The sequence below is a fragment of the Cyprinodon variegatus genome, unplaced genomic scaffold, assembly GCF_000732505.1.
Source record: "Cyprinodon variegatus isolate N-32 unplaced genomic scaffold, C_variegatus-1.0 Scaffold238, whole genome shotgun sequence".
NCBI lineage: Eukaryota > Metazoa > Chordata > Actinopteri > Cyprinodontiformes > Cyprinodontidae > Cyprinodon > Cyprinodon variegatus.
The window spans coordinates 128,079-140,714 of NW_015150691.1; the positions used below are offsets into that span (position 1 = coordinate 128,079).

General features: G+C 36.9%; 1 protein-coding gene across 1 annotated transcript; it reads left to right on the forward strand.

Annotated features, from left to right (window-relative positions):
- The first annotated feature begins 1,168 nt into the window (after nucleotides 1-1,168).
- rps15a (ribosomal protein S15a) lies at nucleotides 1,169-7,008 on the forward strand. The gene is made up of 5 exons (XM_015381669.1): nucleotides 1,169-1,198; nucleotides 1,803-1,940; nucleotides 2,035-2,114; nucleotides 2,315-2,400; nucleotides 6,877-7,008. Exons 2-5 carry the CDS (start codon nucleotides 1,808-1,810, stop codon nucleotides 6,968-6,970), a joined length of 393 nt encoding a protein of 130 aa, XP_015237155.1. The 5' UTR covers nucleotides 1,169-1,198; nucleotides 1,803-1,807; the 3' UTR covers nucleotides 6,971-7,008.
- Nucleotides 7,009-12,636: the final 5,628 nt, after the last annotated feature.

A 12,636-nucleotide genomic window follows, 5' to 3' on the forward strand; every position in this document is an offset into this window, starting at 1 on the left:
ACACATATATATGTGTTTATGTGTGTGTGGGTGTGTGTGTGTAATGAGATCTAATGTTTTCCATGCATGCAAAAACAATAGTGATGGTTTACTGTGAAATCACCTCTCTATGGTATTTAGTCATTTGTTTTTTTGTTTATTTTAATCTATAAAGTAAACTGTTAAAAATGTGGACGCTGTGGTGATTCACCATTAAGTTGCATTCGCTGAGTCATGCAAATGTAAATTAAAAGCTTTTACGATCTTTATCATTTATGGTTGTCAATTGTTTATAATTTTTCATTACATGTATGCCCATAGCCTTTATTTCCAAATCACTTTTTTGGTAAATGTACAAGTTAATAATAATAATAATAATAATAATAATAATAATAATAATAATAATAATAATAATAATAATAATAATAATAATAATAATAAAAGTATTGTCCTGACAATGTGAATACTCTTCTTTTTTTTAACCATCTTTACATAAAAAAAAGATGAGCATGTGGAACATAATGCAAGATGTATTTATTGTTGAATTATTGTTGAAACCTGCCCCCCAAAAATCTAAGTTTTACTTAATTTATCATGCACAAGGGATAACATAATCTCCCAGGAGGGCAATATAGATTTCACCTATTAAGCTTTAAAGACAAATAGTATAAACTCCAGTAAATGCAAACTGGTCTCTGACATGAGTGTAATTCAAATATAATACTTTTACCATATTCGAACAGTATTATTGTTTTTGTAGGGTAACTGACTGTTTAGCAAATTCAGACAGCCTAATTTGCCCCCTGAAAACAAACAAACGGATAAAACTACCAGCCAGGATTTCATTCTAGAAAGTAATGAAATATAAATCAGAAATGTAAGTTTTGATTTATATTTGATCAAGCTAAGACTATCGTGACCGGTATTTAAAAGGTATGTTTAATTAAACATTTTGTCCTCTAGGGGGCGGTGTCTTGAAATCATTGCATACTTTCTAAATGTATTTGATCACATTTTGAAGATCGATTAAAATGTAAAATATTTTTTTCCGTGCACTTCTGATTTTTATATTCTCTTTGTTTATTTTTTTCCTTACCCTTAACTTATTTAGGTCGGGGGGAGTTTTATGACAATCTCATCTTTAAAATGGATTGGATTCACTTCCCATAATGCACCGCCGTTTCTTTTTACTTCCTCTTTCCGCCATATTGCAGAACCGGTAAGATGTCTTTTTACGCTCTCAGTCACAATCCTTAAAGAATCTAAGTCATCTGCCTTATATGTATTCACAAAATCCTCCCTTTTTATCAAGAAAGCACACAGAAGTAATTTCTGGCCATTATCGTCAACGTTAACTAATCCATTGTCGGACATTTATCTAGTCAAAATGCCTCTCCGGTTCGGCCCTGGGACTGTGCGTTCAACCCGTCTAAATAGTCACTTGTGTTCCTATTAGTCTTGTAGTAATTATTTTGTGAAGAAAAAGCGTTTAAACCCATCGTAAATGTTGCTTTTTGACACGCTTCATATTTTCTTTGGACTTGTAGCAAAGCTATGGGGTGGGAATGCCTGTCGGTAAGCGAAGGAGGCTAAAGTAGTTAGCATGTTGAAGCTTATAGTGGACCATGCTTTGAAGCAGGCGCATACCCGACGTTTTTGCCTGTATATTATGTGTTTGACGAACAAATTCTAATTAAATAGTGTAAAGACGCTTAGAGTTCGTTTTTTTTGGCTGGACTTGGGCAACCTAAGAGCTAAGGTTGTCTTGTTGACCTGCGTTATGGCTACATTCAACTTAAAATGTTTCTTGTCTGTGTTTGCAGGCACCATGGTGCGCATGAACGTTCTGGCTGATGCTCTGAAAAGCATCAACAATGCCGAGAAGCGTGGGAAACGCCAGGTCCTCATCAGGCCCTGCTCCAAGGTTATTGTGCGCTTTCTAACCGTCATGATGAAGCACGGTAAGCGGCGAGCAGGAGTTGGAGAATGGATGTGCTCAAAGAGAAAGGAATGGTGGAGACTGGAGTGCTATGAATTGTTTTCTCTAATGTCCAGGTTACATTGGTGAGTTTGAGATCATCGATGACCACAGAGCCGGGAAAATCGTTGTTAATCTCACAGGCAGGCTGAACAAGGTACATGTATATCCTAAAAGGTTATGGCATATTCACAACTATGTTATCAATGTTTAATATGTTAAGAAAAATACCTCTAAATTGTCACGTGTTCATATTTGTGAACAATATATTGGTCTATTTTAACTCTGCTCTAGTGTATCACTTCTTTGTATTGCAGGGATAAAAGTAAAAAACTTTTTTTTCCTCTTCTATTTTAGTGTGGTGTGATTAGTCCACGTTTTGATCTTCAGCTCAAGGATCTGGAGAAGTGGCAGAACAACCTGCTGCCTTCAAGACAGTTCGGGTGAGAATCATTTTCAGTACATCATTTTCAGCAGTGTTATCTGTAATGGCTGGACGCTACACTTAATCTGGTCCCCACCAAGTTAAAATTTAGGCTTCTATACTGTATTCGTCTGTGTTCAGCACTTCAGCTGGTTACACTGAAAGTTGTCGGAATTGCACTGAAATTAGCATGATGCACGCTTTTAAAAACTTTATATATAAAAAAAACTACCTCTTTATTTGCACACATATGTAAGAAAACCTAAACAAGCGTACCGCTCTGCCAGCAGCCAGCCTGCTTAAAAGGTGCTGGTGAGGTGTCCAGGTTTCAAAGGGGTGGTCTGAAAGATATTATTTTTGTTTTGTTTCCCCCAGTAAAATGCAGCATTACTGTGGGTGGATCAGAGCAATGTCTCTGGGTCTGTTTGGCACATAAATCAGTTAAGTGCAATTTAATGGTCGGTAGAAACATCACATCTAACATAGAGAAAGGTTTAAAGAAAAGGTGTGGGCTTACTTTGCAAAGACACACAAAAAGCCTATATGCATGAGTGTCATACTAAAAATAAAAAAAAAGTTCTGAACTCTTAAAAAAAAAACAAAAAAAAACAATGGGCCTTTTTAAAGTCGGGTTCTGACAATGTTCCCTGTTAGGTTTAGTTTTTATGATGTGCAGACCGGTTTCTGTTTTGGGCTCTTGAGCTTTGGGTGCTGGATAGACTGATGGATAGACTGATGGAAGCTCTTGCAGCTATCTTGAGACAGTAATTTTAGAACGATTGCTGATTTCACTTTAAAATCGAAACTTGCCAAAAAAAAAATGGGTTTTTATGTTCCCGTGGGGGGAAATGCATTGTCTTTAGAGGGAGCTGGAAACTTCCCACATATAGTGACCAAGTTGCTAATTTGGCAAGACTGGGCTGTAGTCTCCAGTTTTCCTTCTCTACAGACAGCAGTACAGCGGCAGCGTAGCCACCAGTTAGCTTCATAAACTAGCCGGCTTTGCAGCAAGACTGGACCCAAATGTGTTTGGTATTTCAAAATAAAGTGAATAGTCACACTAAATTTGAAGACAATTTAAACTTTTATTAGAAGAAGTGTGCAAATATACAGCATACTTGTTTGAGTTTGTAATGTAACAAAATTTGGAATAAATAAAGACTATTTTATTTTTCTTTTGAACCTTAGATATCGTCTCAAGTTTGTGGGGTTTATGCCTCACTCAGCTTAATTTGGTGCCTTTTTTTTTTTTTACTTGGCCAGCAAACTATTAAAATCTCTGCGATATGACTGTCATGGTTAAATGTGTACAATTTAAAAATTTATACTTTGGCATCCCAAACCTGGACACAACACAGGGCTCTGTGGGATTATTTTATTTTTTTCTAGTTCCTTAAATAGATCTGATTTTCTGTCGAAAATAAAAATAAATGTAAATCCCTTTATTGTCCCACAATGGTGGAAATTCATTCTCTGCATGTAACCCATCCCCTAGGGGGGCAGTGCTGCCATTGTGTGGCGCCCGGCGAGCAATCAAAGGTTAACGTTAAGTCTTAATTTATATATTGCATACAGGATTAGATTTCCTGCTTAGATTTGTTAGGATGGGTTGAGAAAAAAGCAGAGTAATAGATGAATAGAATAAATGCCGCCTAACGTTTCCAGACAGATTAAACCAAAGGAAGCCTGAAGTAGTCCTAAAAACCATCTGTGATATGTATAGATTTAATTTACAATTTGATCATGTGGTTGGCAGGAGTAATAATTTCTACTTGCATGTAATTCATTGGTTTATAGACAGTTTTGGCAATGCATGTAATCCTATAATACACTGCATTAACTCCTTAGTTCCTACTACCAGGCCCCAGGTCATTTTGAAGTCAGTTTGTTCTGCATCGAACTGCTAGCTTATCTGTAAACAGAACCTGTCATGTTGTACGTCCTTACAATTGTGCGGTTCTAAAGAACATGGCCATCAACTCGATTTTAATCCAACTCTACTCCACAAACACCAGTAACTAATAATCTGTCATCAAATTACAACTTGCAATGTTTACTTCTTGGGTTGTTTTCGTCTTCTGGTATTCAAAAAACATGTTCTATCCTGGCATAAATTCTTATTTTGTAACATTTAACATGTAACATCTAACAGAAAACTAATATCCTTTTTTATTTTCCATAAAATAAAATGTCTTAATAGCCCACCAAATCTTTTTTTTTTTTTTGTCCATAGAAGAGCAAAAATGTAAGGGAAAAAAGCAAATTTTTATGTGTCTGACATATATCCTATATTTTAATTATCTATGGTACTTGAGCTTATTCACTAATCTGTTTGCTCCAAAATCAAGCATAAGTTCCTTTTCAGTATCCAGAATACGCAACGCCCTCCCCGGGCGCACGTAGTCTTTGTGTAGCTGGATCTCCACAAATCATTGCCCGATCAAGCTTTGACATATTTTGTTAGCCAGTAAGGTATTGGAAGTGTAGGGATGTGCGAAAAGAAAGTGCTTAGTTAAGGCAGAGGAGAAATGATTAAGTTCACACAGAAAATGCATAGCCAAAATTTGAAACCTAACAATGCTGTAGTGAAAGCTACTTTTACAAATCTGTGTTTTATGCTAAAGTTAGGCATGACATTCAAATCATCCAGTTTGATTCTTTTGGTTCCAATTTGGATCAGTTGTCCTGAATGGAGTATTTCTATACTGCTTTTTATTTATTTTTTATTTTATTATTTTCATTTGATTTCCACGATGTAAACTAGTGTAGTGAGTTTAGGAGGTCAACGATTAATTATACCCAAGATATAGAATATAAAAATAGCATTTTTATTTAAAAAAAATTTTTGTTATTGTTTGGAGTTGCATTGGTGAGGTTGTTACACTTAGTTTGTACACATATCCTGAAACTAGAAGATCTTGGCTTTCAAATTAGATGCATCACCAGCATATGGGATTTATATAATTTTACTGGCCATTGGCATTTGGGTACTTTGTTCATTTGTGCACAAGCAATAAAAATGTGGGAGCTTAGGGGTTAACATGTGATTCATAATCACTGATGCTACAATATCTTCCATAGTAGGCCAAAATGGTATAGTTCACTCTGCATTTGATCGTCACATTCATGGATTATCTTTGAAATATCTGACTTGTTCTTTGAAAATCTCAAACTTCAGCAACCAACTAAACATTGACCTCAGAGTTTAAATGCACTGCAAAACTGTACAATGAATACTATGTGCATTTAGTATGTAAAAGTATTTCTGTTTTTGTAAATATGGTTTGTCCATAATCTTTTACTTTACTTGGCTTTAGGTGTTTCATTGCATTGCTGTTGCATCATCAGTCCCTTAAAAGATTTTGCTTTTTTTTCTTTTATGTGCATCTGCTGTGGTGTTCAAGAATATGCAGAGCAGGGTGATTAGACTTTTGGTCAGTTTCATCTGTAATGTTAGAAAAGCTGAACTGTTAGCAGAGAACATGCTGTTGGAAAATGTTTTATCAAGGATTTGTTGGGAATCTTAAACCCTGGAGGTCTTAATTTTACACCTGATTATTTTGCAGCCCAAATATATAAAAATGTTAAGAGAGTCAAAAGAAGCCCCCAGGATTCAGGGTTTTTTCCTGCTCAGGCTTATAGGGCTCATATCTAGACTTGATGCATCAAAAACCGTGTAACTATTATGTCACTGCTTAAAACAACCATTAATCTATAACTACACAAAGTCTAAGGCACTAAAATGTCACTAATGAAAGCTGTAGCTTGATGCCAATGTCACTAAAGAATGGCTCTCCTCCCAGATATCTTTTCCATGTATTTTACACCTCTGTTCCTATTCCCTTTTGCTGTTTAATATACTATACAACTCAATTTTAGATATACAGAGACTAAATGGAAATAAAATAAATATAAAAAATCAAAGTGCTATCATTTAAACTTTGAGTTTAGGTTAAACTTGTCCTGCGCTTAATTTACTAGGACCTGTTAAAATTCTCATCACAACCCAAATCTATATTTTTGAAGGAAACGTTAATCGAAGGTCTGGTGTCAAATTCTGAAAATCTGCCTTTTAAATAGAATGTCGTCAGAGTTCTGTATTTTGAAGCAGAGCCGAAATCTAACTGAAAAGGTGTAGAAATCATTAAATACATTTATAGTGACCCTCTTCTGTTGGCATTAATAGGAAATAAAAAAGGTGAAGATCATAAATCTTGTTTCTTTGCATTTGTGCAGAAAGGTTTTTGTTGGTTTTCTGCTCATTGATTACTTTTTTTTTTTCCTTGCCAAATTGGAGGATCCATTTAATGTTGCATTTTAGAGCCACCATAATTTTGTTAAAAGCTTAAGTTACTTGAGGCATATTACGGCTCTACTACTAATTTAAACTTTGAATATTCAGATCTATCTCCATGTTTTCATGCTAAAGTATGTTGTGTGTTGTAGCCCACAACCTGTTTGAAGTGTTGATTAATTCTGGCTTTCTTCTTGACAGATACATTGTGCTGACCACCTCAGCTGGCATCATGGACCACGAAGAGGCCAGACGGAAACACACAGGAGGCAAAATCCTTGGATTCTTTTTCTAAAATGTAAAGAACTGCAAATAAAAACCGCCAGGAGAAAGCTGGTTGTCTGTTGTGCCTTATTTCAGTGTCAGCATGTACTAAGAGCATTTTATGTGAGAAAACCTTGCAGAGGCATCTATTATCAGCAACTGATAGTGAAGTCACTGAAATGGTTAAAATCAAAAAGCCCTAGGTGCAAGTTGTTGATCAGCCTGTTTTAGTGGATGTTGACTAAAGCCAGAAACTAAAAACAGGACCTTTTCTATAAAGTAGCTGAATTTGGACTGGGCTCAACATCCCTAGAGTGTACCACCAAAAACACAATGTCAGCATGTAAACCAAACATCTGTTTTTCTAGCCCCCTCCCCCCAGTGACTGCTAAAAGCTGTTGCCTCTTTCCTATTCCGTTAATCGCTTGTTAAAAAAAAAGTCTTTGCTTTTTCTGCTCTGCAATCATCTTACCGCTGTGACCTTTTCTGCAGTCCTGGGTGTATTCTGTGTTTTCCCCAACCTCTTGTCGTTCAGTTACTGACCTTGCATTAGGCTGAGACGGGGAGCAGTAACGGTGTGCTAATGTAATAGTTCTGTCCAAACGCTGTGGTGCTAAAAGCTCACAGACAGATGGCCTCCCTCATGGGTTTACAGCACTTAAGAGCTGCCCTGTAAAGGTAAAAACATCTTGTATGCTTCTCCTGGTTGGTAAACGTTTTGGATAATAAGCCCAGACTAATTCAAGCCATCAGAGAGGCGAAGAGATGAGTGTACATTCTTGTTCTGGTGAATATTGGCTGTAGGCAGTTGTACAGACACAAATATAACTGCTGGATTGAGGTTTGCCATCTGGGGTTAAACAATTTTCTAATGTTAATATTTTGATTAGAAGCTTAAAAAGGAAAGCCCCTCATGGAAAATCCAGGCTTGATTAACTCCTCCCTGCAGGGAGCTTAACTCAAACATGGCACCTAAAAGTTGAAGGTAAAGCGGAAGAACTTTCGGGCCATAAATTTTGGTGTCACTGAAATAAATGGTTCCACCTAATTAAAAGGGATTTATGTTCTGGTTTTGTTTTATAGAGAAATTGCAAGTTTATAACGATGTGAACCTATTTTAGTTGTGTTAAATCAAACGCTGCCTCACGAGTCGGATTATTTAATCCATAAACAAGAATTAAATTAAGCCTTTTGTCTTGTGCAGATGTTTCAGCATGCAGAAAGGGGATATTGCCATTACATTTAGTCCAATACTTTCACCTCAAAATGAAATTTTTAGTTTGCATTAAAGTCCATAGTCCAGTCATAGATTTACATCCAATTAAATTCAGTTGAAATGGTTCCATATGAGAACTACACATAGAAGCAAGCAAGCATACTTTCTATGAAAAGGGAAAATGGTACTTGAAACTAAAGACTGCAAGTAGTGGACAAATGAAATGTAGAAGAATGAAAGGGATTAAAGGTAAGAATCCTTTACTAAGCTGAGGTTTACCAAAACAAGGTAAATGCACAGTATATCATGCTGGATAAAAAACAGCTAACCTGTGACAAAATTTGACAAAACCTGAAGTGAAACTACTAAGATGATGGATTAGTGTGCACCCTATCAGTAACCTGCCTTACTCAGTTCATCAGAGCTCAACTCCCCTTTAAGCTCTTGTTTTAAAAAAAAAAAAATCACTAATCCACTATCAATGTGATAGTGGATTTTATACTGGTGTACAGTGGGGCAAAAAACTATTTAGTTAGCCACCAATAGTGCAAGTTCTCCCACTCAAAAAGATGAGAGAGGCCGGTAATTTCCATCATAGATATACCTCAACTATGAGAGGCAAAATGAGAAATAAAATCCAGGAAATCACATTGTCTGATTTTTAAAGAATTTATTTGCCAAATATGGTGGAAAATAAGTATTTGGTCAGTTACAGTTCTGGCTCTCACAGACCTGTAACTTCTTCTGTAAGAGTCTCCTCTGTCCTCCACTCGTTACCTTCAATAATGGCACCTGTTTGAACCCGTTATCAGTATAAAAGACACCTGTCCATAATCACTGCTCTAGAGGAGATCTGCATGGAGGAATGGGCCAAAATACCAGCAACAGTATGTGAAAACCTTGTGAAGACTTACAGAAAACGTTTGATCTCTGTCATTGCCAACAAAGGATATATAACAAAGTATTGAGATGAACTTTTGTTATTGACCAAATACTTATTTTCCACCATATTTTGCAAATAAATTCTTTAAAAATCAGACAATATCATTTTCTGGATTTTTTTTTTCTCATTTTGTCTCTCATAGTTGAGGTATATCTATGATGAAAATTACCGGCCTCTCTCATCTTTTTAAGTGGCAGAACTTGCACTATTGGTGGCTGACTAAATACTTTTTTGCCCCACTGTATATTCTACCAAAAGTCTCAGGTTTGAAACTGCTGATTGGAGTCGAAACTGAGTCTGAAAATAATTAGGTTTCTTTTGGACCAGTGTGGTGGAAGGAAGGATCTACTATAATGCTCCTCAATACACCTAGATTGCAAGAAGATTTCACTGTAGACGCTCCAGCCAATAGTACCAGACTGCAGTCCAGCAGTGGTGTTGTTTATGTTGTTTATCTTAAGCAGGGGTCACCAAAGTGGTGCCTTCAGGGTCTTCTGAAAACAGAACTACTCACCAGTGTGCTAAGTTTGAATTTTTACTTGATTCTGTAGCTCTTAATTTTTTATTCATTTATAGAGCATTTCATCATATTAATCATAAAGAACATTTAAGCATTTGTAGAGATTTTAAATGGATAATATCTGAAAGAAATTTTAAAATAAAATTGTTTATGTATGAAGTTTAGGTGAATGCTGACCCCTCCAGTCCAAGGTCAGCATCGGTAGCCCTTCTTATAACTCAGTACCCATGAAACAGCCCTCAGCCTTAAAAAGATTGATGAGCCCTAATCTAAATCCTCCTCCTCCCAGAGGTAGATAAACTGCTCCAACGAATGGCACCATAGAAATTGGTTAATGCCACCAGAGTGAAGGTCCCCATTTCCGTTGTGCACCCTGTCAAAGGATTTTTTCTTAAGCCGGTAGTTGCTCTAGCCTTTTCAGTAAGGATAATCAAGTAGTCACTCCAAATTTGTTGTTCAGGTGAACACAAGGGTACTTATAGGAGTCCACTGTCTTATGTTCAGTTCCTTGGTTGTCATACTCAGTGTCAGTGAGGTGACTCTGTGTTTAAGGAAGTTCACCAGCATCTCCTTAGTTTTCCTGATCAGGAGGTGGTTCTGCTTGCACCAGTCTACAAATCTATTGACTTGAATATGGTAGTGTCTTCTGACAACCTCTGAAGATGGTGGCCTGGTGAGTCGATAGAGATGTCTTCAGTTTAAAGCATAAACCAAAACCCTATCTGCTTGGTTCCCTTAGACACAACTATTGTTCAAGACATTTAACATGATTATTTAGTAATTAAATGTCAGAAATTTGGGGAAAAAAGCTGCAAAAAATATCTAGAAAATTTTATAGAAATATGGAAGCCTGATCTATTGAAAGAATACCCAGTAATACGTTTCTGCTGCAGACAGAAGACAACATGTCAGTGTGCATCTGGAGACTTGCATCCACAGCGTCCTGCAAGTCTTCATCTCTCTTCACCATTTGTCAGCTTAGATGGCCCTGAAGGGTTCAGAGCTCTGCTGCTAAAGAGACAAAGTAGAGCTCTCCAAATTAGACTTAGACCACTTTTATTGTCATTTTGTATACATAGTACCTGTATATACAAAATTAAATTTTGTTATATACAGATTCAGACAGTGAATGAACAACAGCTTGGAAGTGAAATTAACATTTCCGTTTCATAAAGGGCAGCAGGGATCGAATGTAAACAGCATGGGAGAAAAACATGGTGCATTGTTATGGAAGATCAGATCAGTGAAAGACAATTATATATGGTGCAAAAATGCAGTAGAAAAAGTTGGGTTGAGTACTTTTTGGGTTGGTGTCATGAAGAGCCTGGCTTGATTTAGAGTTTTTTTTATAACAGATCAGCAGTCTGATGGCAGTGGGGAAAAGGCTGTTGCAGAATCAGCTGGACCTGCATCGGATGCTTCAAAGCCTCTTCCCAGAGGGCAGCAGGGAGAACAGTCCATGGTGGAGGTGTGAGGGGTCATTTATGATGTTACAGGCTTGGGACTGATCTCTTTATTCTTCTCCACATTCAGGATCAGGTTATCTCTGCACCACTCCACGAGATGCTCCACCTCCTCTCTGTAGTCCTGGTCGTTGTCGTCTCTGATGAGGCCCACCACCGTTGTGTCGTCTGCAAACTTCACGATGTGATTGCTAGTGAACCTAGGGACTCAGTCGTGTGTCATCAGAAATCAAATCGAGTACATTAATACTGAAGTCACAATATTGCTGCTGCCCAGTTTTAATAGAAAGAGGTGAAAGGGTGAAAACAGGTTTACAACCTCATGAGGTGTTGGCAGTTCTGGAGGAAAGGGTTTGCCCTTTAACTGCTGGGTTGCAGGTTTGAGCCCCAGCACTATCACACCTGTTTTTTTCCTTGGGCCTGATGCTTCGCCGAGTGATGAGGCCTGTTGCATGGCAGTATTGCCTCTTTCTGCCTGCAGCAGGGCAATATCGCTCACAACCATTGCCCTGTGAATGAATTTATTGGGGTCTTTGGACTAGGTATGCAGAGCTTAAGTGTGGACAACTTGACATTATTCAAGAACCTTTTTGTCAGTGATTATTTTTTTCTAGCATGCTCTTATGGGAAGGGCAGGGCTGCAGAAAACATTCACCTCGAGTTAGCTTTGGTCCAAAATTGTAGAAGTTTAAAACATAAAAAAAATGTAAGTGTGCAAAACTTTTTTGCGGTGCTTAAATATATACCATTGGCACCAAAGTGATCTAAACACCTCTGACTGGAGGTAATATTAATCTTTGCTGCTAAAACGATTTTCAAATCTGTTATTCTAAAGATTAGGTTGATGACAAACAGACTCTTCAACTTGGAAGACTCATCACCGAAAGTAAATGACCAAAATACAAGTAGAAACATGCAATAAGCTACTAAGACTTTATAACAAAGGTCTAAGTGCTGTAGATAAATATATATATAATAATATATACATCCAAAACATAAACCTGCATGCCTTGACAAAGATGGCCAAGCCTTCTTGTAAAACGAAGCAGGAAGAAAAAACAAAAGCATGTTAAAATAGGCTTAATTTGGGAGGCAAACGGACTTTGGCTGTTTTCTTTTTGAAGAAGTTTCAACACCTACATTTGGACGTTTTCAAAATCTACACAAAAAAAAAGTGAAGAGTGAAAGTTCAGTTGCCTTCCAATTTAAGCCTGTTTTGTGATTGCCATGACCCAAATAACAGAATTTACACAGGTACAGAATAGAAATGTTTTTAAACACCTATTGCATGATTACAATTATAGAAACATAAATGCACCATGAAAATTCAACTGGTAGCCATTTTCCCATTAATTGGAACTGTTCATTTCCAAGAAGTTTCTCTGCAAAAAAATTTACTTTTAACTAATCATCTCAATGTCTAGGGCTGAAAATGCTGTATGCTGTATATGCTGTAAAATGATGCTCTAGGGAGTCATCTCAACCATTTGCAGTGGAAAATTAGATAAACGGACTGTCAGAGTGTAGAAACGTATACACGTTTTTTTGCATGAGT

What these genes read in the sequence shown, in the direction of transcription:
- rps15a (XM_015381669.1), top strand. Translation starts at nt 1,808, where the DNA reads ATGGTGCGCATGAACGTTCTGGCTGATGCTCTGAAAAGCATCAACAAT. An exon ending in TCACAGGCAGGCTGAACAAG is followed by an intron (nt 2,115 to 2,314) that starts GTACATGTATAT and finishes CTTCTATTTTAG; the next exon opens with TGTGGTGTGATTAGTCCACG. An exon ending in CTGCCTTCAAGACAGTTCGG is followed by an intron (nt 2,401 to 6,876) that starts GTGAGAATCATT and finishes TCTTCTTGACAG; the next exon opens with ATACATTGTGCTGACCACCT.